Source organism: Tachyglossus aculeatus, chromosome 8 (assembly GCF_015852505.1).
Source record: "Tachyglossus aculeatus isolate mTacAcu1 chromosome 8, mTacAcu1.pri, whole genome shotgun sequence".
Lineage (NCBI taxonomy): Eukaryota > Metazoa > Chordata > Mammalia > Monotremata > Tachyglossidae > Tachyglossus > Tachyglossus aculeatus.
In genome coordinates this window covers 2,510,932-2,533,741 of record NC_052073.1, presented here as the reverse complement: position 1 = coordinate 2,533,741, position 22,810 = coordinate 2,510,932, and the positions used below count along the sequence as shown (strand labels likewise).

At 52.4% G+C, this 22,810-nt stretch overlaps 1 protein-coding gene across 1 annotated transcript in view; it reads right to left on the bottom strand.

Moving 5' to 3' along the window:
* The window catches only part of IQGAP1 (IQ motif containing GTPase activating protein 1), a 143,168-nt gene that overhangs the window by 15,280 nt on the left and 105,078 nt on the right, over nt 1–22,810 (bottom strand). Inside the window, exons 18-32 of the mRNA XM_038749914.1 lie at nt 20,647–20,789; nt 19,239–19,409; nt 18,989–19,072; nt 18,832–18,903; nt 18,676–18,745; nt 18,127–18,335; nt 15,276–15,431; nt 15,023–15,186; nt 13,705–13,929; nt 12,541–12,681; nt 12,372–12,456; nt 5,317–5,549; nt 3,808–3,940; nt 2,362–2,464; nt 1,146–1,281 (exon numbers count right to left, since the gene is read on the bottom strand). Of these exons, the coding sequence (XP_038605842.1) occupies nt 1,146–1,281; nt 2,362–2,464; nt 3,808–3,940; nt 5,317–5,549; nt 12,372–12,456; nt 12,541–12,681; nt 13,705–13,929; nt 15,023–15,186; nt 15,276–15,431; nt 18,127–18,335; nt 18,676–18,745; nt 18,832–18,903; nt 18,989–19,072; nt 19,239–19,409; nt 20,647–20,789 (2,125 nt within the window). The remainder of the gene's footprint in view (nt 1–1,145; nt 1,282–2,361; nt 2,465–3,807; nt 3,941–5,316; nt 5,550–12,371; nt 12,457–12,540; nt 12,682–13,704; nt 13,930–15,022; nt 15,187–15,275; nt 15,432–18,126; nt 18,336–18,675; nt 18,746–18,831; nt 18,904–18,988; nt 19,073–19,238; nt 19,410–20,646; nt 20,790–22,810) is intronic.

The window sequence follows — 22,810 nt, the reverse complement described above, 5'->3', positions numbered from 1 at the left end:
TGCCATCATTATTATTATTATTATTATTATTTCTGGGGCCCCCTCCCTACCATTCCTCCTGGTGCTGTGCCCGATAAAACAACTGCTTGGTTGACTGACTGACTGACTTCTCAGGGAAACCTGCAGAACAGTTGCTACCCTGGTCTGCCCCCACCACCCTTTTTGAATAGTATTCGTGAAGCGCTTACTACGTGCCAGAAACTGTACTAAGCGTTAGGGTAGATATAAGCTAATCAGGTTGGATACAGTCCATGTCCCACATGGGGCTCACAACTGTACTCCCCGCTATACAGATGAGGTAACTCATCCTCCCCCTCTCCATCCCCCCCCCCGCCTTACCTCCTTCCCCTCCCCACAGCACCTGTATATATGTATATATGTTTGTACGTATTTATTACCCTATTTATTTATTTATTTTACTTGCACATATTTATTCTACCTATTTTATTTTGTTTCTATGTTTTGTTTTGTTCTCTGTCTCCCCCTTCTAGACTGTGAGCCCACTGTTGGGTAGGGACTGTCTCTCTATGTTGCCAACTTGTACTTCCCAAGCGCTTAGTACAGTGCTCTGCACACAGTAAGCGCTCAATAAATACGATTGAATGAATGAATGAATGAATGAATGAATGAATGAATGAACTGAGACACAGCAGACAAGTGGCGGGGCCAGGATAAGAACCTAGGTCCTTCCGACTCCCAAGACCGTGTTCTATCCATTAGGTCACGCTGCTCCTGTAATAATAATAATAATAATAATAATAATAATAATAATAATAATAATAGTATTTATTAAGCACTTACTATGTGCAAAGCACTGTTCTAAGTGCTGGGGAGGTTCCAAAGTGATCAGGTTGTCCCACGGTGGGGCTCACAGTCTTAATCCCCATTTTACAGATGAGGAAATGAGGCCCAGAGAAGTGAAGTGCCTTGCCCAAAGTCACACAGCTGACAGTTGGCGGAGCCGGGATTTGAACCCATGACCTCTGACTCCAAAGCCCGGGCTCTTTCCACTGAGCCACGCTGCCTCTCTGCATTCCTTTCCGGCACTTGGCACAGTGCTCTGCACACAGTAGGAGCTTACTAGACATCAGTACTGCTAGCCAGACCGCTGGAACGGCCAGCATTGGCCCCTGCCCCTCACTCACTTCAACAAGATGGTCCTGGCGTCCATTTCGGCATTTTCACCCCCGGGCACGTCGAACTTGTTGGTCAGGGTGAGGGACACTTCGGTTTTCGCCAGCATCTCCTTGTTGGGGTCGTTGATGCAGCCGGAGCCTTCCCCTGTGCCGGGAGCGGGGAGGGGAGTGGCGGAGGAGGAAGAGGAAGCGGTGGCCCCAAACAGCTTTGTCACAACCTCCACGTGATGAAACCGCCCGGGGCTCCCCGACTAACGGGTTGCCTGTCACCCCGCGATTTGGGGGGCATCTTTTTTTTGAAAAACAGCTTGAGCTGAGGGTGTCTGGGTACCCCAGATCTTGAGGTCCATGCGAAGAGGGGCTTTCAGAGAGCATCCTGGATGTGGTAATTACCTGTATTTGTACTTCCCAAGCGCTTAGTACAGCCAGTGCTCTGCACACAGTAAGTGCTCAATAAATCATCAATCGTATTTATTGAGCGCTTACTATGTGCAGAGCACTGTACTAAGCGCTTGGGAAGTACAAATTGGCAACATATAGAGACAGTCCCTACCCAACAGTGGGCTCACAGTCTAAAATACGACTGAATGAATGAAACAAGGCACTACTGGTGCCCCGCACCTAAGTGGCATGGACCACCCAGCTTTGGGCAAGCCAGAGGGAAGAGGCTTCCCTCTAAATACGATTAAATGGATGAAGAGGTCTGGGGGAGTGCTTGGGACATGGTAAGCGCTTAAAAATGACTGTCATTTAATTAATTAAGGAAAATAATACTTGTTATTTTAACGCCGCAGTCCAAGGTGATTTTAATGCCACCCGATCTGTGGTCAGAGTCGACTGGGGGTGGGGTTTGGGCTGACCCTCTCTGCCCCTGCCTCCACACGGAGTGTAAACTGTAAGACTCCTTGAGGGCAGGGATTAAGTCTATTGTCAATTCTAGCGCACTCTTCCAGGCTCCTAGTGCCGTACTGTGCAGACAGCACTCAGTAAGTACCACCGCTTGCTTGATTGGTTAGAAGACTGAGCAGGACGTAGATGGCACCTAATCATCATAATAATACGGAAGATATTTATTAAGCTCTAAGCGCCAAGCACTTTGCTACGCACGAGGGGGGAGAAAATGAGCCCAAGTCCCTTCTCGACCTGGGGCTCACCGTCTAGGAGGGAGAGGTAGCAGACTGAGCATCTTATTACCCATTCCCCTTGCCCTCGGGCAGACCCTCACCTATCAGGGACTCGATGGTGGGCACCTCGCCAAGGTCGTCCAACAGCTCATGGATCGGATCGTTATGCTCAGGAGCGATGGCGTCCTGGTGGTCCAGCAGCAGCTGGGACAAATATCAACACGTCAGTCCGTCCGACAGAGAGGTGGGTGGGTTGGGGCGGGGGGGTGGGCGAGCCCCTGGGGGCGAGGGAGGGAGGGAGAGAAGAAAGAAGACAGAAGAGGGAGGAGGACAGAAGCAGAAAAGCGGCTCTCGTTCAGTCATTCGTTCAATTGTATTTATGGAACGCTTACCGTGTGCAGAGCACTGTACCAAGTGCTTGGGAAAGTACAATACAACAATAAACGGTGACATTCCCTGCCCACAACGAGCTTAGAGAGGGAGGGAGCCTCTCAGACCCTCCCTGGCAGGAGGGACACCGCTAAATGCAGCCCCAAGGCAGGTAGCGCCAGCAGAAGTCAAGAGAGGGAAACCTGAAAAAGACAGGCCAATACAACGATCTGTTCCACTAGACTGTAAGTTCACTGTGGGCAGGGATCTTCTCTACCAATTCTGTTGTATAAGACTCTCCCAAGTGCTTAGTACAGTGCTCTGCACACAGTAAGCACTCTATAAATACCAGTGACTGATGGATTCACAGGGCAATTCCTAACCCTGATGCTCTCTACGTGTCCGCTTCTGCGCTCTGCTACCAATCCGTTCATTCATTCAATCGTATTTATTGAGCGCTTACTGTGTGCACAGCAGAGACCAGAGTCCCGGGACACTGGGAGAGGCCTCACTGGCAGTGTCACTTCATTTCTCCTCCACCTGCCGATGACGAGACTCTCAGGGTTGTGGGGGAATTGAGGTTAGGAGGGGAGGAGAGAGAGGAGGAGGAGAGAAGTTCGGGTGGACAGGTAGAGGAGAAGCGAGGAGAAGCAAGGAGAAGCAGCATGGCCTAGGGGAAAGAGCCCAAGCCTGGGTGTCAGAAGGATCTGGGTTCTAACTCTGGCTCCTCCACTTGTCTGCTGTGTGACCTCAGGTAAGTCACTTCACTTCTCTGGGCCTCAGTAACCTCATCTGTAAAATGGGGAATTAGACTGTGAGCCCCGCATGGGACATAAACTGTGTCCAACCTGATTAGTTGGCATCTACCCCAGAGTTAGGTACAGTGCTTGGCACAAATACACACCCACACACACACGGAGGGCAAAAACAGGAGGGAACGGAAAAGCCGTTTGGACCTTGAGTTCGGTCAGCAACGACGAAGAGTGGGACTGAAAATGGGGGAGAAGAGAAAAGGGGCAGTTGGGGAGATGATGGTGAGGAGGGGAGGGATGGAGGAGAGAGAGAGAGAGGAGGGAGCGGGTGCTCCTCGCGGAGATGGGGGACTGCCGGGGAATTCTCGGGGAGGGAGGAGAGGGGACCGAGCCAACGTGGCAGGCTGGGTTGGGCCGGGCACTCACAGTGTGTGTGTTGATGATTTCGCCGATGGAAATGTAGATGATGGGTTTCGTGAGCGTCACCAAGTCGGAGTACTCGTCCACGTTGAACTTATCCTGCAGTTCCGGGACTTCACAAGCCGCTTGAAAAAAGCGCCTGAGGACACCCCACGCCGCCGTCTCACCAAAATGGTATAAACACGGGAGCAGAGAGCGTGGGGGCGACCCCCTCCTCCCGACCCTATCCCGGCCAAGAGCCCCGAGGAATCGGAGCCCTTGGAAACGGGCAGTTGGCTGGACTCGTCTATGTACTTGGATCAGTCACCTTTGGGCATCTGATATTCATCCCACCTTCAACCCCACAACATTTATGTATGTATCTATAAAGTATATATTATCAATTATTTATATTCATGTCCGTCTCCCCCCTAGACTGTGAGCTCGTTATGGACATGGAACATGCCTACTATGTTGCACTGTAATAATAATAATAACAATGGCATTTGTTAAGCGCTTACTATGTGCAAAGCACTGTTCTAAGCGCTGGGGGAGGTTACAAGGTGATGAGGTTGTCCCCCGTGGGACTCACAGTCTTAATCCCCATTTTACAGATGAGATAACTGAGGCACAAAGAAGTTAAGTGATTTGCCCAAAGTCACACGGCTGACAAGTGGCAGAGCCGGGATTTGAGCCCATGACCTCTGACTCCAAAGCCCAGGCTCTTTCCATTGTACTCTCCCAAATGTTTAGTACAGTGCTCTGCACATAGTAAGCGCTTAATACCATGGACCAATTGATTCCTTTGGCGCACTCCACGGGGAGGAGGGCCCTGAGCCGAAAGGTTTGAGAAAAGACGGGCCTGTTCCTGAGTCACCGCTCTGGACCGTGAGCTCACTGTGGGCAGGGAACACGTCTGTCGCCTCTGTTGTATCGCACCCTCCCAGATGCTTAGTACAGTGCACCGCCAGCGTGGCTCAGTGGAAAGAGCCCGGGCTTTGGAGTCAGAGGTCATGGGTTCAAATCCCGGCTCTGCCAATTGTCAGCTGTGGGACTTTGGGCAAGTCACTTCATTTCTCTGTGCCTCAGTTACCTCATCTGTAAAATGGGGATTAAGACTGTGAGCCCCCTGAGGGACAACCTGATCGCCTTGTAACTTCCCCAGCGCTTAGAACAGTGCTTTGCACAGAGTAAGCGCTTAATAAATGCCATCAAAAAAAAAAGGGCTAAATAAATACCATCGATTGACTGATTGACGGTAAGAACCGCCTAGAAGTTCAAGCCATCCTAGCCACCCTCGGTATTAATTGTCCACTTCGGGGGGCCACCGTGACTGGCTCTTCCGGGACTTCAAACCCCCCTGGCCACAAGCCCAACGCCGCTGTCGGCCGGGGAAGCCGACCCCCCGCTCTTTCCCTCCTATCTTTGCAGGATCTTGTCATTCCCTCTCCCCCCACCCGCCACCCAGAAGAGAAGCCAGCCCACACAGCCTCCGAAGGACTGAGTCCCCCCTCTCTCCTCTCCCCACCCGCCTACCTGAATTTCTGATAGGACTGCGAGAGGTACTCGTTGATGATGCTCAGGTGAGCGTTGTCTCCCAGGAACATCTTGTTGGAGGCCGCGTGCTGAAGCATTTTGGCGATGGAGCCGAGGTTGCGGCGCTGGTCCGTGGTGAGCTGCCCGCCCGCCGAGAGGTCGATGATGTCGAAGGCGTCCGGGGCAACGATGGCCGGGTTCATGTAGCGGTAGTAGAGGAGGTTGCCGATGATCTGCGAACGGGGGGGACGCGGGTCAGGACGCCGCCTCCGCCCTCCCCTCCACACCCAACCGCCCGCGACTCTGCCAATCAATCCTTTACCCGCCCGGTTTTCCTATCAGGGGGCAGCTCCTGGCCGAGCCCCCGTCCCGACTCTTTCTATTTTCCCATCGCTGGAGCTCAGACCACTAGCTACACTGGCCAGATGGCCGGCCATTCTGCCGGACATAAGGAAGGCGAGAGAGGCGGAGTGAAGAGAGATACCAGGACTTGGCGATGGAGCAGACTTGGAGGGCAAAAGTGGCAGATTTGGAGTCAAAGTCACCTCATCCCACTCAGAAAGAAAGGAGGCCCACACCCGCCGAGCCCAAATGACCCATTATGTTGCCAACTTGTACTTCCCAAGCGCTTAGTCCAGTGCTCTGCACACAGTAAGCGCACAATAAATACGACTGATTGATTGATTGAGCCCCTCCGTGCCAGAGAAAGGAGGCCCAGGGCTCACCCGCGGGAGTCCCCCCCCAAGACCGGCCCTTCGCCCCAATCAATCAATCAATCAATCGTATTTATTGAGCGCTTTGCAATCGTTGGGTAGGGACCGTCTCTATCTGTTGCCAACTTGTACTTCCCAAGCGCTTAGTCCAGTGCTCTGCACACAGTAAGCGCTCAATAAATACGATCGATTGATTGATTGAGCCCCTCCGTGCCAGAGAAAGGAGGCCCAGGGCTCGCCCGCGGGAGTCCCCCTCCGGACTGGCCCTTCGCCCCAATCAATCAATCAATCAATCGTATTTATTGAGTGCTTTGCAATCGTTGGGTAGGGACCGTCTCTATCTGTTGCCAACCTGTACTTCCCAAGCGCTTAACCCAGTGCTCTGCACACAGTAAGCGCTCGATAAATACGATTGAGTGAATCAATGAACGTTTTTATCTGAGTCCCACGGCGGGGGGGGGACTCGAAGGAGAGTCTCGGCTACCTCCTGGAGTTCGTCCGAAGGAGAGGCAACGTTAATTCACCTGCACAGAAAGTCTAGAATCGATGCCTCACGGGAGGAAAGCACAGAACTAGGAGAGAGAAGAAAACAGCATTCAGATATAAAAAAAGGGGGGGGGAAAAAAAGGAAGGGCAACAGCAGTTCGAGAGACCCCGGACGGGGGTCAGGGCGCTGCGGAGAAGAGACAGAGACGAGGCGAGATAGAGGAGAGAGACAAGAGACAAGTCTGGGGTATTTAAATGGAAATTCTGGTTTTTTTGGTGGCTTTCTACGCTATTTTTTGAACGCTTACTCTGGGCCAGGCACTCTACTTCACGCTAGGGTAGATACACTACCTTGTTTAGACTGTGAGCCCGCTGTTGGGTAGGGACTGTCTCTATATGCTGCTAACTTGGACTTCCCAAGCGCTTAGTGCAGTGCTCTGCACACAGTAAGCGCTCAATAAATACGATTGATTGATTGATTGATACACTCTAATCGGGATGGTCACGGCCTATGTCCCCCGTGGGGTTCGCGGTCTTCACCCCTTCTAGACTGTGAGCCCACTGTTGGGTAGGGACCGTCTCCGTGTGTTGCCAACGTGGGGCTTCCCAAGTGCTTAGTACAGTGCTCTGCACCCAGTAAGTGCTCAATAAATACAATTGATTGATTAACCCCCATTTTACAGATAGTAATAATAATAATGGCATTTATTAAGCACTCACTACGTGCAAAGCACTGTTCTAAGCACCGGGGAGGTTACAAGGTGATCAGGTTGTCCCACGGGGGGGTTAACAGTCTTCATAATAATAATAATAATCATGGCATTTATTAAGCATTTACTACGTGCAAAGCACTGTTCTAAGCGCTGGGGAGGTTACAAGGTGATCAGGTTGTCCCACGGGGGGCTCACAGTCTTCATAATAATAATAATAATAATAATAATGGATTTAATTAAGTGCTTACTACATGCAAAGCACTGTTCTAAGCGCAGGGGAGGTTACAAGGTGATCAGGTTGTCCCACGGTGGGGCTAACAGTCTTCATAATAATAATAATAATGGCATTTATTAAGCGCTTACTACATGCAAAGCACTGTTCTAAGCGCTGGGGAGGTTACAAGGTGATCAGGTTGTCCCATGGGGATGCTCACAGTCTTCATAATAATAATAATAATAATAATAATAATAATAGCTTTTATTAAGCGCTTACTACATGCAAAGCACTGTTCTAAGCGCCGGGGAGGTTACAAGGTGATCAGGTTGTTCCATGGGGGGGCTAACAGTCTTCATAATAATAATAATAATGGCATTTATTAAGTGCTTACTACATGCAAAGCACTGTTCTAAGTGCCGGGGAGGTTACAAGGTGATCAGATTGTCCCACGGGGGGCTCACAGTCTTAATCCCCATTTTACAGATGAGGTCACTGAGGCACAGAAAAGTTAAGTGACTTGCCCAAAGTCACACAGCTGACAATTGGCAGAGCCGGGATTTGAACCCATGACCTCTGACTCCAAAGCCCGGGCTCTTTCCACTGAGCCACGCTGCTTCTTCATCCCCATTTTACAGATGAGGGAACTGAGGTCCAGAGAAGTGAAGTCCCAGACTGAGCTCCCTCCTTCCTCTCCCCTGCCTTACCTCCTTCCCCTCCCCACAGCACCTGTATATAATAATAATAATAATAACAATGGTATTTGTTAAGCGCTTACTATGTGCAAAGCACTGTTCTAAGCGCTGGGGGAGGTTACAAGGTGATGAGATTGTCCCACATGGGGCTCACAGTTTTAATCCCCATTTTAGAGATGAGGTAACTGAGGCACAGAGAAGTTAAGTGGCTTGCCCAAGGTCACACAGCTGACAACATATGTATATATGTTTGCATGTATTTACTACTCTATTTACTTTATTTGTACATATCTATTCTATTTATTTTATTTTGTTAATATGTTTGGTTTTGTTCTCTGTCTCCCCCTTCTAGACTGTGAGCCCGCTGTTGGGTAGGGGCCATCTCTATATGTTGCCAACTTGGACTTCCCAAGCGCTTAGTCCAGTGCTCTGCACACAGTGAGCACTCAATAAATACGACTGAATGAATGAATGAATGAATGAATGAATAATCAGGTTGGCCACGGCCCATGTCCCACGTGGGGCTCACAGTCTTAACCCCCATTTTACAGATAATAATAATAATAATGGCATTTATTAAGCGCTTACCATGTGCAAAGCACTGTTCTAAGCACCGGGGAGGTTACAAGGTGATCAGGTTGTCCCACGGGGGGCTCACAGTCTTCGTCCCCATTTTCCAGATGAGGGAACTGAGGCCCAGAGAAGTGAAGTGACTTGCCCAAAGTCACACAGCTGATAAATGGCAGAGCCGGCATTTGAACACATGATTCTCCCCCTTCTAGACTGTGAGCCCATTGTTGGGTAGGGACCATCTCTATATGTTGCCAACTTGTACTTCCCAAGCGCTTAGTACAGTGCTCTGCACACAGTAAGTGCTCAATAAATACGATTGATTGATTGATTGATTGATTGAATGACCTCGGACTCCAAAGCCCGGGCTCTTTCCACTGAGCCACGCTGCTTCCCCACCTTGCCCAAAGTCACACAGCTGACAACTGGCAGAGCCAGGATTTGAACCCACGACCTCCGACTCCAAAGCCCGGGCTCTTTCCACTGAGCCACGCCGCTTCTCCCTCCTACAGAGGAGGGAACTTGAGGCACAGAGACGTTCGCTGGCTTGCTCAAGGTCGCCCAGCGGACATTCTAAATCCGGCTCCTCTGAAGCCACTTCTCCTCTTCTGTAAAATTTGACTTAAAAAAACTTAAAACTTAAAAAAAGACTTGCCCAAGGTCACACAGCAGACATGTGATTGGTTGATGCATTGACCCCCCCCCCCAGCTAGACGCCCCAGGGACTTCAGGTGGTCCCTCCATAAAATTCAGACCGCCCGGGGGGCTGGCAGGACTTGCCCCCTGAGGGTGAAACTAAAATTGGGGGCGCCCGGGGTGAGGAGTGCTTAGCTTATTGTTGCAGCCCTCCCTCAGTCAATCATATTTATCGAGCACTTACTGTGAGAAGAGCACTGTACTAAACGCTTGGGAGAATATAACAATAAATAGACACATTCCCTGCTCACAACGAGCTTACAGTCTAGAGGGGGTAGCCCTTTCCCAGCACATCAATTTGGAGTTTGGAAAGGGCGAGGAGGTAGTGTGCACTCGCTTGCTTTCGGTGCTGCTGTATTGTACTCCCACAGGCCTTAGTACATTGCTCCGTAATAATAATAATAAACGTATATATGTATATACGTTTGTACGTATTTATTACTCTATTTATTCTATTTATTTTATTTTGTTAATATGTTTTGTTGTCTGTCTCCCCCTTCTAGACTGTAAGCTCGCTGTGGGCAGGGAATGTGTCTATTTATTGTTATATTCTCCCAAGCGTTTAGTACAGTGCTCTGCACACAGTAAGCGCTCAATAAAAACGATTGAATGAATGAATGAATGATGGCATTTGTTTAGAACAGTGCTTTGCACATAGTAAGCGCTTAACAAATGCCAACATCATCATCATTAAGCGCTTACTATGTGCAGAGCACTGTTCGGAGCGCTGGTGGGGGGGGGTGCAAGGTGGTCAAGTTGTCCCCCGTGGGGCTCACAGTCTTAATCCCCATTTTACAGATGAGGTAACTGAGGCTCAGAGGAGTTAAGTAACTTGCCCAAGGTCACACAGCAGACATGTGATTGGCTGACCGCTCCTCCCACTGTGTTCTCGGTTCGAACAATGGTAGTGGTTCCCTACACGGAGGGAAGAAGGACCCACCCCGCTGCTGTGGGAAAGCTAGAAAAGAGCAAATCGAAAGCCCAGCCTCGCGGGAATTTGGAAGCTCTGCCGGGTTTAATAACAATAATGGCATTTGTTAAGCGCTTACTCTGTACAAAGCACTGTTCGAAGCGCCGGGGAGGTTACAAAGTGATCAGGTTGTCCCACGGGGGGCTCACAGTCTTCATCCCCGTTTTCCAGATGAGGGAACTGAGGCCTAGAGAAGTGAAGTGGCTGGCCCAAAGTCACCCAGCTGACAAGGGGCAGAGCCGGGATTTGAACCCATGACCTCTGACTCCAAAGCCCGGGCTCTTTCCACTGAGCCACGCTGCTTCTCCCGGTTTGTCCGTGAGCTGTCCCCATCTCCCAAAGGGATAATGGGAAGTGTAGTCCTTCTGGATCTTGGCAAATGATACTCCAGGAGAGAGAGAGAGCGAGCGCTACAGGAACAAGCTTCCCTGCCCTTCTTCAATCTCCCCCGACTCCAGTTCTGGCTTCAACAGCCAACTTGGACTTCCCCAGCGCTTAGTCCAGTGCTCTGCACACAGTAAGCGCTCAATAAATATGATTGAATGAATGGCTCCCCACAGCACATATGTATCTATCTGTAGATCAATCAATCAATCGTATTTATTGAGCGCTTACTGTGTACAGAGCACTGTACTAAGCACTTGGGAAGTACAAGTTGGCAACATAGAGAGACGGTCCCTACCCAACAGTGGGCTCACAGTCTAAAAGGGGGAGACAGAGAACAAAACCAAACATACTAACAAAATAAAATAAATAGAATAGATATGTACAAGTAAAATAAATAGAGTAATAAATATGTACGAACATATATACATATATACAGGTAGCTATCTGTAATTGATTGTTTTATCTATTTGTATTAATGTCTGTCCCCCCTCTAGACCGTGAGCTCGTTGTTGGGTCTCTATGTTTCCAACTTGTCCTTCCCAAGCGCTTAGTCCAGTGCTCCGCATACAGTAAGTGCTCAATAAATACAACTGAATGAATGACTCCCCATAGCACATATGGATCTATCTGTAGCTATCTGTAATTGATTGTTTTATCTATTTGTATTAATAACCGTCCCCCCCTCTAGACCGTGAGCTCGTTGTTGGGTAGGGACCGTCTCTAGATGTTTCCAACTTGTACTTCCCAAGCGCTTAGTCCAGTGCTCCGAAACACAGTAAGCGCTCAATAAATACGATTGAATGAATGACTCCCCACAGCACATATGGATCTATCTGTAGATATCTGTAATTGATTATCTATTTGTATTAATGTCTGTCTCCCCCTCTAGACCGTGAGCTCGTTGTTGGGTAGGGACCGTCTCTAGATGTTTCCAACTTGTAATTCCCAAGCGCTAAGTACAGTGCTCCGCACACAGTAAGCGCTCAATAAATACGATTGAATGAATGACTCCCCACAGCACATATGGATCTATCTGTAGATATCTGTAATTGATTATCTATTTGTATTAATGTCTGTCTCCCCCTCTAGACCGTGAGCTCGTTGTTGGGTAGGGACCGTCTCTAGATGTTTCCAACTTGTACTTCCCAAGCGCTAAGTACAGTGCTCCGCACACAGTAAGCGCTCAATAAATACGATTGAATGAATGACTCCCCACAGCACGTATGGATCTATCTGTAGATATCTGTAATTGATTATCTATTTGTATTAATGTCTGTCTCCCCCTCTAGACCGTGAGCTCGTTGTTGGGTAGGGACCGTCTCTAGATGTTTCCAACTTGTACTTCCCAAGCGCTAAGTACAGTGCTCCGCACACAGTAAGCGCTCAATAAATACGACTGAATGAATGAATGAATGAATGGAAGTGCTCGATAAATACGATTGAATGAATGGAGACCAAAACGTGCCCGCCGGCAGGTCCGACTTCAGCAGCCCCACAGAGCAGCACGCAGGGCCCGGGGTTCAGCCCCCGACTGCCGGCCCGACTGAGGGTGGCCGCCTCTTTCCCGCGGGGCGGCGGTTAACGGGGAGGAGGTGGGAAGAAGGGGCTCACCTTCAACAGCTCATCCTCGCCGGCGTCGGGGAACTTCTCATGCAGCGAATCCTTCAGGACCTTGGCGATAAAGCGCATCCCGTACCTGGGGGAGGGCGAGAGCCAGTGAGCGGCCGAACAGCCGGCGGGGCGGGGGACGCTTCGGGGCCCGGGGGCGCCTGGCACTCACGGGATTTTGTCCACGGAGCTGATGATGGCCGACAGGAACTTGTCGGTGACGGCCCGCATGTTCCTGATGGAGGAGTCCAGGCGGGTCTTCACCTCTTCGTGCGCCAGGGCCTGCTCGGGGGTCACGTCGTAGGGCAGTTTGCTGTTTGGAGCAGAAGCCGCCCGGGGCCCCGTCAGGGCAGGTGAGAGCGGTGGGAGCCGGGACCCCCCGCCTCCGCCACACGCCTGCTACTGCCTCCGCCACATCCCGTGGCTCACGGCAGCCCGGCTCAGCCCGAGGCCAAACCGCCATCCGGGTTTCCTCCGTTCTCTGGCCGGGGGCCTCACCCCTTTCTCCCCTCTCCTCGGCCGCAACGCGCAGCGGGCGAGGTGGTTTTTCCTTCCAGGAGTCCCCGAACCCACGCTCAGGGTGGGAGGTGCAGCTTTTGGGGGGGCCCCCTGCTCGGATCTGCCCTGCACTGGCGCTTGCCCATTGGGGTACCAGAAGAGGAGGACCAGAGGAAGCAGCGTGGGCTGCTGGGACCAGCAGACCCGACTTCTAATCTCCCCTTCTGCTTATTGTGTGACTTTGGACAAGCTACTTTGCAGCTCTGTGCCTCAGTTTCATCATCATCAATCGTATTTATTGAGCACTTACTATGTGCAGAGCACTGTACTAAGCGCGTGGGAAGTACAGTTTCCCCAAATACCTGTCCTCCCTCCCCCTTGGATCGTGAGCCTCACGTTTGGGACAGGGATTGGGTGACATCCGATTTTCTTGTATCGCCGCCAGCGCTTAGTACAGTTCTGGGTACGTAGTGAACGCTTACAATGCCCAAATTATTATCATCACTGTTAGAGAAGCAGCGTGGCTCAGTGGACAGAGCCCGGGCTTTGGAGTCGGAGGTCGTGGGTTCAAATCCCGGCTCTGCCACTTGTCAGCTGTGTGACTTTGGGCAAGTCACTCACGTCTCCGCGCCTCAGTGACCTCATCTGTCAAATGCGGATGAAGACTGTGAGCCCCCCGTGGGACGACCTGATCACCGTGTAACCTCCCCAGCGCTTAGAACAGTGCTTTGCACATAGGGAGCGCTTAATACATGCTATCATTATTATTGTTTATCAGTACATACGTCAAGGATGGGGAAAGGCAATGGGTGAGCCCTGGGCACCAGCGTGACCTTACCTGGCCTCTCCCGTCTGGGACTCCATCTGGTTCACCCAGGACTTGTAAATGTCCACTGGGTCCGTCTTGATGTTGAGCGACTTGTCATCCATGATCTCCTTGACCACCGGCGCCAGGATCTGCCGCAGGGCGTTCTGCCCCCGGGCCCCCCGGTTGAAACTCACGACCATCTTAATGACCGTGGGGTTCCCCGTCACAATCTCCTGGATCTGATCGACCTTTGACCTGGAGGAGACGGGTCACGGGGGAGGACTGAAGGGCTCGGAGTCGCGACCGGGGCGTCTCCCCCATCCTCCTCCATGTGGAGGGGCCACCGGCTGCAGCTCGTCCCAGGCCCCAGAGCCTCCCCTTCCACCCGGCCTCCTACTTCGGACTCCCTCTCAGACTTTTCGACTGTGAGCCCACTGCTGGGTAGGGACCGTCTCTATATGTTGCCAACTTGGACTTCCCAAGCGCTTAGTACAGTGCTCTGCACACAGTAAGAGCTCAATAAATACGATTGATGATGAGGAGGAAATGGGGACTTGGCGCTGACCGATCGAAACCCTTCGTTCTTCCAGGGTTTTCCCGCCGCATTCGTGGCGGTTCTGGGGCGACGGGAGAGGTTCTTCCCGTGGTGCGGGTCCGCCTGGAGGCGGCGGCACCGGGAGAAACATTCGGCCCATGTGCGGCGCCAAACGAAGGGTGAAGAGGACACGCTTAGTACAGTGCTCTGCACACAGTAAGCGCTCAATAAATACGATTGATTGACTGATCCCTTCCCATGGGGCTCCGCGAGCCGCCGCTCCCGTGCTCTGGGAGAACCAGCGTGGGGAAGCAGCGTGGCTCAATGGAAAGAGCCCGGGCCTTGGAGTCAGAGGTCACGGGTTCAAGTCCCGACTCGGCCACTTATCAGCTGTGTGACTTTGGGCAAGTCACTTCACTTCTCTGGGCCTCAATTCCCTCATCAGTAAAATGGGGGTGAAGACTGTGAGCCCCCCGGGAGACAACCTGATCGCCTTGTAACCTCCCCAGCGCTTAGAACGGTGCTTTGCACATAGTAAGCGCTTAATAAATGCCGTTATTATTATTATTATTATTAACCAGGGCCCGTTTCTGTCTCGTCTTGCTAAAACTAAGCTCAGGTGGCAAACCCGTCCCATCTCCTTGCCCGATCATTCAGTCTGAGGCTTCTTCCTCATCTCGGGTACTCAGGGTTGGGCTCTGCCCAGGGGAACACAGTGGGGGGAGTCAAAGTCAGCGCACCCGAGGCTGACGTGGGGCTCCGCGGGGCCCCGACCCCCTTCCCGCTGGGACGGGCGGGAGAACCGGCCCTCACTTGATCTCCTCCTGGAGGGCCGTCTTGAAAAGCCGCAGCAGCAGGTACTCTTCCCGCTGGTTGGAGGCATAGTTGTACAGCGTGAAGATCACCGAGTCCATGAACTTGGTGGATTTATTCTGGGGCATCTGGAAGATCAGCTTGGCCAGGTAGGTGGGGTTGGTCTGGAACGGGACGAGGGGGCGTTGGCGGGACAGCCCGGGATGCTGGCCCGGGACGCCGGCCCCAGCCTCGCCTCCACGGTTGTCCTTACCTGCAGCAGATAGAAGAGGTGCTGATAGGCTTCCAGCTTCTCCCTCTTCTCCTTGCTCAGAGCCTTCAGGCCGCCCCTCTGTTTATTGAGCATCATCATGTCGGACAGCTGCTCCTTGTTCTTCTTGGTCAGCTTTTTGCTGTGAGAGACGACGTCCTGCGAGCCCAGTCAATCAGTCAATGCGAGTTATCGAGCACTTACAACGCGTGGGGCACTGCGCTGAGCGCCCGGGAGAGTACAAGGCCACAGAATCAGCAGACGCTTTCCCTGCCCTTAACGAGCCAACGATCGATCGGTGGAATATATGGTTGTACATATTTATTACTCTATTTATTTATTTATTTATTTATTTTACTTGTACATTTCTATCCTACTTATTTTATTTTGTTGGTATGTTTGGTTCTGTTCTCTGTCTCCCCCTTTTAGACTGTGAGCCCACTGTTGGGTAGGGACTGTCTCTATGTGATGCCAATTTGTACTTCCCAAGCGCTTAGTACAGTGCTCTGCACATAGTAAGCGCTCAATAAATACGATTGATTGATTGATTGATTGGAATTTCTTGAGCACTTACGGTGTGGACCCGTTCCCTGCCCACAGTGGGCTTCCAGTCAGGGACCCGCCGTCAGGAGCCTCCAGGGGTTCCATCCCAGAATCGTGGTCTCCCTTCAAAGCCCCTCACACTCCCGAGGGCACCAAGAGGCTCCCCATCCCCCCCAACTTCCCGCCATCCCCCCCGGGATCATCTGCCACAGAGTCCGGAATCATTCCAGAGAGGGAAATCCATTGCCGCCCCTCCCCTGAATCCACAGCCTCAGGGAGAGTCGCTTGGGAAGAGCTAGACTGTAAGCTCCTTGTGGGCAGAGAATATGTCTACCACATCTATTATACTGCATATTATACAGCAGAAGCAGCGTGGCTCAGTGGAAAGAGCCCGGGCTTTGAAGTCAGAGGTCATGGGTTCAAATCCCAGCTCCGCCAACTGTCAGCTGTGTGACTTTGGGCAAGTCACTTAGCTTCTCTGGGCCTCAGCTGCCTCATCTGTAAAATGGGGATTGAAACTGTGAGCCCCCCGTGGGACAACCTGATTGCTTTGTAACCTCCCCAGTGCTTAGAACAGTGTTTTGCACATAGTAAGCGCTTAACAAATACCGTCATTACTGTTATCATTATTACGCTCCCAAGCGCTTAGTACAGAGCTCTGCACATAGTAAGCATTCAGCCAATTCCACTGACTGATAGAGGCCCTGGGAGGGACCAGACAGAAACTGCCCAGACCCTGGAGGAGGAAGCCAGGAGCTGAGGGGTGGGCAGTGCCTGGGTGGGGTGGGAAGCGCTTAACAAATACAATACCATTATTGTTATTATTATTATTATTATTACTCTCCCAAGCGCTTAGTACAGAGCTCTGCACATAGTAAGAATTCAACCAATTCCACTGATTGATAGAGACCCTGGGAGGGACCAGACAGAAACTACCCAGACCTTGGAGGAGAAAGCCAGGAGCTGAGGGGTGGGCAGCCCCTGGGTGGGGTGGGAAGCGCTTAACAAATACCATCATTGTTATTATTATTATTATTACTCTCCCAAGCGCTTAATACAGAGCTCTGCACATAGTAAGCATTCAGCCAATTCCACTGATTGATAGAGGCCCTGGGAGGGACCAGACAGAAACTGCCCAGACCCTGGAGGAGGAAGCCAGGAGCTGAGGGGTGGGCAGCCCCTGGGTGGGGTGGGAAGTGCTTAACAAATACCATTATTATTATTATTATTACTCTCCCAAGCACTTAGTACAGAGCTCTGCACATAGTAAGCATTCAGCCAATTCCACTGATTGATGGAGGCCCTGGGAGGGACCAAACAGAAACTGCCCAGGCCCTGGAGGAGGAAGCCAGGAGCTGAGGGGTGGGCAGCCCCTGAGTGGGGTGGGAAGTGCTTAATATGATTATTATTATTATTATTATTATTATTACTATTGTTACTCTCCCAAGGGCTTAGTACAGCTCTGCACATAGTAAGCATTCAGCCAATTCCACTGATTGATAGAGGCCCTGGGAGGGACCAGACAGAAACTGCCCAGACCCTGGAGGAGGAAGCCAGGAGCTGAGGGGTGGGCAGCCCCTGAGTGGGGTGGGAAGTGCTTAATACCATTATTATTATTATTATTATTATTATTATTATTATTATTATTATTACTCTCCCAAGCGCTTAGTACAGAGCTCTGCACATAGTAAGCATTCAGCCAATTCCACTGATTGCTAGAGGCCCTGGGAGGGACCAGACAGAAACTGAGCAGACCCAGGAGGAGGAAGCCAAGAGCTGAGGGATGGGCAGCCCCTGGATGGAGTGGGAAGTGCTTAACAAATACTATTATTATTATTATTATTATTATTATTATTATTATTATTATTCCCCCAAGTGCTTAATACAGAGCTCTGCACATAGTAAGCATTCAGCCAATTCCACTGATTGATAGAGGCCCTGGGAGGGACCAGACAGAAACTGCCCAGACCCTGGAGGAGAAAGCCAGGAGCTGAGGGGTGGGCAGCCCCTGGGTAGAGTGGGAGGTGCTTAACAAATACCATTCTTATTATTATTCTCCCAAGCACTTAGTAGAGAGCTCTGCACATAGCAAGCATTCAGCCAATTCCACTGATTGATAGAGGCCCTGGGAGGGACCAGACAGAAACTGCCCAGACCCTGGAGGAGGAAGCCAGGAGCTGAGGGGTGGGCAGCCCCTGGGTGGGGTGGGATGGAGCGGGCGGCCAAGGGGGAGCAGCACTGGTTGAGAGGCCAGGCCCACCCAATGCCCCGGGAGGTCTGTGCCCTGCCGGCGGGCGGGCCGGCCCCGTACCTGCAAGGTGATTTTATTCTTCACCAGAAGCCCGATCTTGATGTCCATGAGGTTAAGGTCGTTCTCCAGCTGCTGGTTGGAGCGGATTAGGGTCACGACCTCCTCCCGCATCTTCATGAGCTCCAGTTCCTCCTGGAAATCTTGGTCGCTCTGGTCCAGCAGATGGACGAATTTCCGGACCACGGCCATGGGGGGGTCCGCCGCGTTGACTGCGGGGCAGGGGAGGGAGAAACCACCTCAGGCCCGGGGCTTTTAGCAGCAGTGCTTCTGGCGGGGCCGCGGAAGTGGCCACACCAGGCCCCCGACCCCGGGGCTTCCCGCCGCCCCGAAGAGCGAAGTCGAATTGCCGCAAGCCGCCGAGACCACGGCCACAACGGGGCGGTCCCACCGCCCCCACGACAGAGCCCGATGGCCATTTTGGGGCCCCGAGCCCCAACGCGCCCCGAGCAGAGCCCCGCTGCTCCTGGGACTGGTTTAGACGGCCCCGGCGGGGGGGAGGGCCCGGCCCAAATCCCAGCCACGGCGCCTTGGCTCTCCGCTGTCACTCACTGAGGGTCTTGTAGTCGTCCCGAGCTTTGTTTGCCCGAATAAAGGCCTGGATTTTGACAATGTCGTTTATCTGGGGAAAACAGGAGGGAGAGGGGCTGCCATCAGCACCCTCCCCCGCCAACGAGCCCCGTCTCCACCGGACAGCGGGACGCTTACGTGGTCCTGGAAGTACTGCAGGCGGATTCTGTAGCGCTTCCTGGCCTGATGCATCCTCGCCATTGACTGAATCTGTGAAGCGGTGGGCGGCGAAGCTATCAGAAAGGCCATCCCGCTCCCCGTTCCCCATTCCCCGCCGCCAATCGGGGTGCCCTACCTTTACAACTTCCTCCTTGTGAGCGCGCAGATACCCGAGGCGATCCTGGTAGGCTTTCTTCTGCTTGTACCCCCGCCACTGAGCCTGAGAGCGGATCCAGATGCCGGCGTCAGCCGGGGAGGGACCCGCCGCTCGCCCAACGCCCCAGCCCGCGTCCCGCCGCGGGCCCCGGGGCAGGCGGCCCCCAGGCTCGCTTCTCCTTCGGCTTGGTCCCTCCGAAGAAGCCCCCGCAGCGGGACCACGGGAGTACCTGGATGCAAGTGATGGCGGGGAGCTGCTTCTTCAGGAAATTCATCCTGGACCTAAATTCCTGGCGGACGAGGTAGCCGCGGCAGCAGGCCTGCAGCTTGGTGATGAGGGTCTCGTTGGCCAGCCACAGCTGCTCCCGGTTGTAGGCGGCGGTCACCCCGGAGATGGAGGTCTGAACCGCGGGGAGACAGGGGAGAGGCGGGGGGCACGTCGCCACGAAAGGGAGGAATGGAAGAACGGACACGGGCGTTAAGGGGGCCGGGACCGGGAGACGCGGGTTCTAGTTGCGCCTCTGTCGCTGACCTGCTGTGTGAGCTTAGCCAAGTCGCTTAACTCCTCTGTGCCTCAGTTTCCTCATCTGTAGAATGGGGGAGAGCATTCTCTGCCTCTCTCTACCCCACAGGGAAGTGGTGAGGATAGGATCAGATCACTGTCAGGGAAGCCTTACAATTTTCCCCGTGGGACAGGGACTGTGGTCACCCCCAATTATGTGTTATCGCCCCCGGCGCTTAGTACAATGCCTTACGCGTAGTAAGATCTTCCCACCTACAGGTTCACCCTGAAGATTGGGGTTCAGCGTGGCTCTTGCAGAGAGAAGGGACCTGAAGGGATGGGGGAAGGGAAGAGGAGCAGATTGACTTTATAATCAATTTTGCTTCCCACCGGGGAACAAATGGAGATGGAATGTGGCCCACTGAGAAGCGGCGGGGGCTAGTGGAGGGAACACGGGCCTGGGTTCTAATCTGAGCTCCGCTATGTGTCTTCTGGGTGTCCTTGGACAAGTCACTTCACTTCGCTGGGCCTCAATTCCCTCACCTGTAAAATGGGGATTATGACTGTGAGCCCCATGTGGGACAGGGACTCTTCCCAGCCTGATTCGCTTGCATCCACCCCGGTGCTTAGGACTGTGCCTGGCACCTAGCAAGTGCTTAACAAATACCACAATTATTATGACCATTATTACTCTCCCGAAAGCTTAGTACGGTGTTTTGCATACAGTAAGCGCTCAATAAATACCACTGACTGGGCTGGTGGGATGCTTTTGAGCAAGGTGTTTTAGTACTAGAGGGCCTCTGGGGCTACCAAGTCCCAGGCACACATGCGGGGCAACCCCTTAGGAGGAAAGCGGCCCATTTCCCCACCTAGCCCAGATGGGTCCCAGGCCGCTCTCCCGTTCCACCCTAACGCAGATACTTCCTCCTCCTGCCATCCTTGGGAATTACGTGGGGAAACTGAGGCAAAGACCGGGGGGGGGGCATCACCCGCCCAGATCTCAAAGAGTCCGATGAGAGGAACCACAGACCGGACCCCGGGACCCCAAATCCGTGGCGCAGCCCCCGCTGTGGAGCCGTTGGCGTCACTATCGGGGCGGCTCCCGCTCGTTTCGGTGCCCCCGCCGGGCAGCCTACCTGGATCTCCTCCCGGGACAGCTGGGTGTTGTTTGGCACGAAGGCTTTGGGCTCGTCCCAGCCTCCTTCCTGGCTCTGGAGGTTGTGGTAATAGTGGTACCCGCCTTTCACCCAGTGCTTCACCCATACGCTGCCGTTGTCGCCTGGCCGCAAAGAAAGGACGGGTGAAATCCACGGCCTCCCGCCCCCATCGACTCCACCCGCCCAACCGCTGGTCTGCCCCAGGTGGTCCAATGCCACAGCAGGCTCTTCTTCCCAACAGGAGACTCCCAAAGCTGCCGCCTCCTCCTCCTCTTCCCCCTTCTCCTTCCCTTTCTCCTCCTCCTCCTCTTCCTCCTCACACCTACGTGTCCTTACACTCTACTGTTTCCCCCATGGGCAATTTATTTGAATGTCTGTCACCCCCTGGAGCCTTCTCTGGACTGTAACCTCGTTGTGGGCCGTGACTGTGTCTGTTTATTGTTATCTTGTACCCTCCCGAGCGCTCAGTACAGTGCTCTGCACACAGCAAGCGCTTAATAAAAATGACCAACTGTCTGGTTAACTTGTGGGCAGGGATTGTGTCTACCAGCCCTATTAAACACTACTACTGCTTAGAGAAGCAGCGTGGCGCAGTGGAAAAGAGCACGGACTTTGGAGTTGGAGGTCATGGGTTCAAATCCCGACTCCGCCACTTGTCAGCTGTGTGACTATGGGCGAGTCACTTCACTTCTCTGGGCCTCAGTTACCTCTTCTGGAAAACGGGGATGAAGACTGTGAGCCCCACGAGGGACAACCTGATCACCTTGTATCCCCCCAGGAACTTAGAACAGTGCTTTGCATGTAGTAAGCGCTTATTAAATACCATCATTATTATGATTATTACTCTCCCAAGTGCTTAGTACACCTCCACGTCAAACAGACACCTCTTACTGTCGGCTTTAAAGCAGCTCACCCGCTCCTCTCTCATCTCACTGATTTCTTACTCCAGCCCGGCCCACACAACTGGCTCCTCTGTTGCCTGGCAGCTGGCTCACTGTGCCCCAATCAATCAATCAATCAATCGTATTTATTGAGTGCTTACTGTGTGCAGAGCACTGTACTAAGCGCTTAATCTCATCTATCGCTCTGCCAAACCACTTGCCCACCCTCACCCTTCCCTATAAGCCAGACCACCACTCTCTCCACTTCCAAAGCCTTATCACATCTCCTCCCTACCCCAATTAAGCTCGCTTTTCCCTGGCTCCCTCTCCCTTCGGTATCGTCTATGTGACCTTTGGGCAATTTGGGCATTTACTTGCCCACTCTCAGCCCCAGAGCACTTATGTTCCTACCTGTAAATCATAAAACATTATTTATATTAACGTCTGTCTCCCCCTCTAGACTGTGAGCAGGGAATGTGTCTACCAACTTTGTTGTATCATACTCTTCTAGACTGTGAGCCCACTGTTGGGTAAGGACCGTCTCTATCTGTTGCCAACTTGTCCTTCCCAAGCGCTTAGTACAGTGCTCTGCACACAGTAAGCGCTCAATAAATACGACTAAATGAAATGAATGCTCGCCCAAGCGTTAGGCCAGTGCTCGGCACACAGTAAGCGCTCAATAAATACGACTGAATGAAATGAATGCTCGCCCAAGCGTTAGGCCAGTGCTCGGCACACAGTAAGCCCTCAATAAATACCATATATTAATTGATTAATAATAACAATAATAATAATGGCATTCGTTAAGCGCTTACTATGTTCAAAGCACTGTTCTAAGCGCTGGGGAGGTGACAAGGTGATCAGGTTGTCCCCATGGGGAGGGGGGGCTCACAGTCTTAATCCCCATTTTACAATTGATGGTGAAAAGAGACTGGAGGCCGCCTCTTCTGTCCCCAGGACCCTGGGGGGAAACGGGGGTGTCTGTCTGTGGTGATCCACTGTAAACAGACGGGAAGCAGCAAGGCCTAGTGGAAAGACCATGGGCCTGAGAGTCCGAGGACCTGGGTTCTAATCCCAGTTCCCCCACTTGTCTCCTGTGTGACCTTGGGCAAGTTACTTCCCTTCTCCGTGCCTCAGTTCCCTCATCTGTCAAACGGGGATTAAGACTGTGAGCCCCACGTGGGACGGGGACTGTACCCAATCCGATTATCTTCTATCTACCCCGGTGCTTAGAAAGGTGCCGGGCACATAGTAAACGCTTA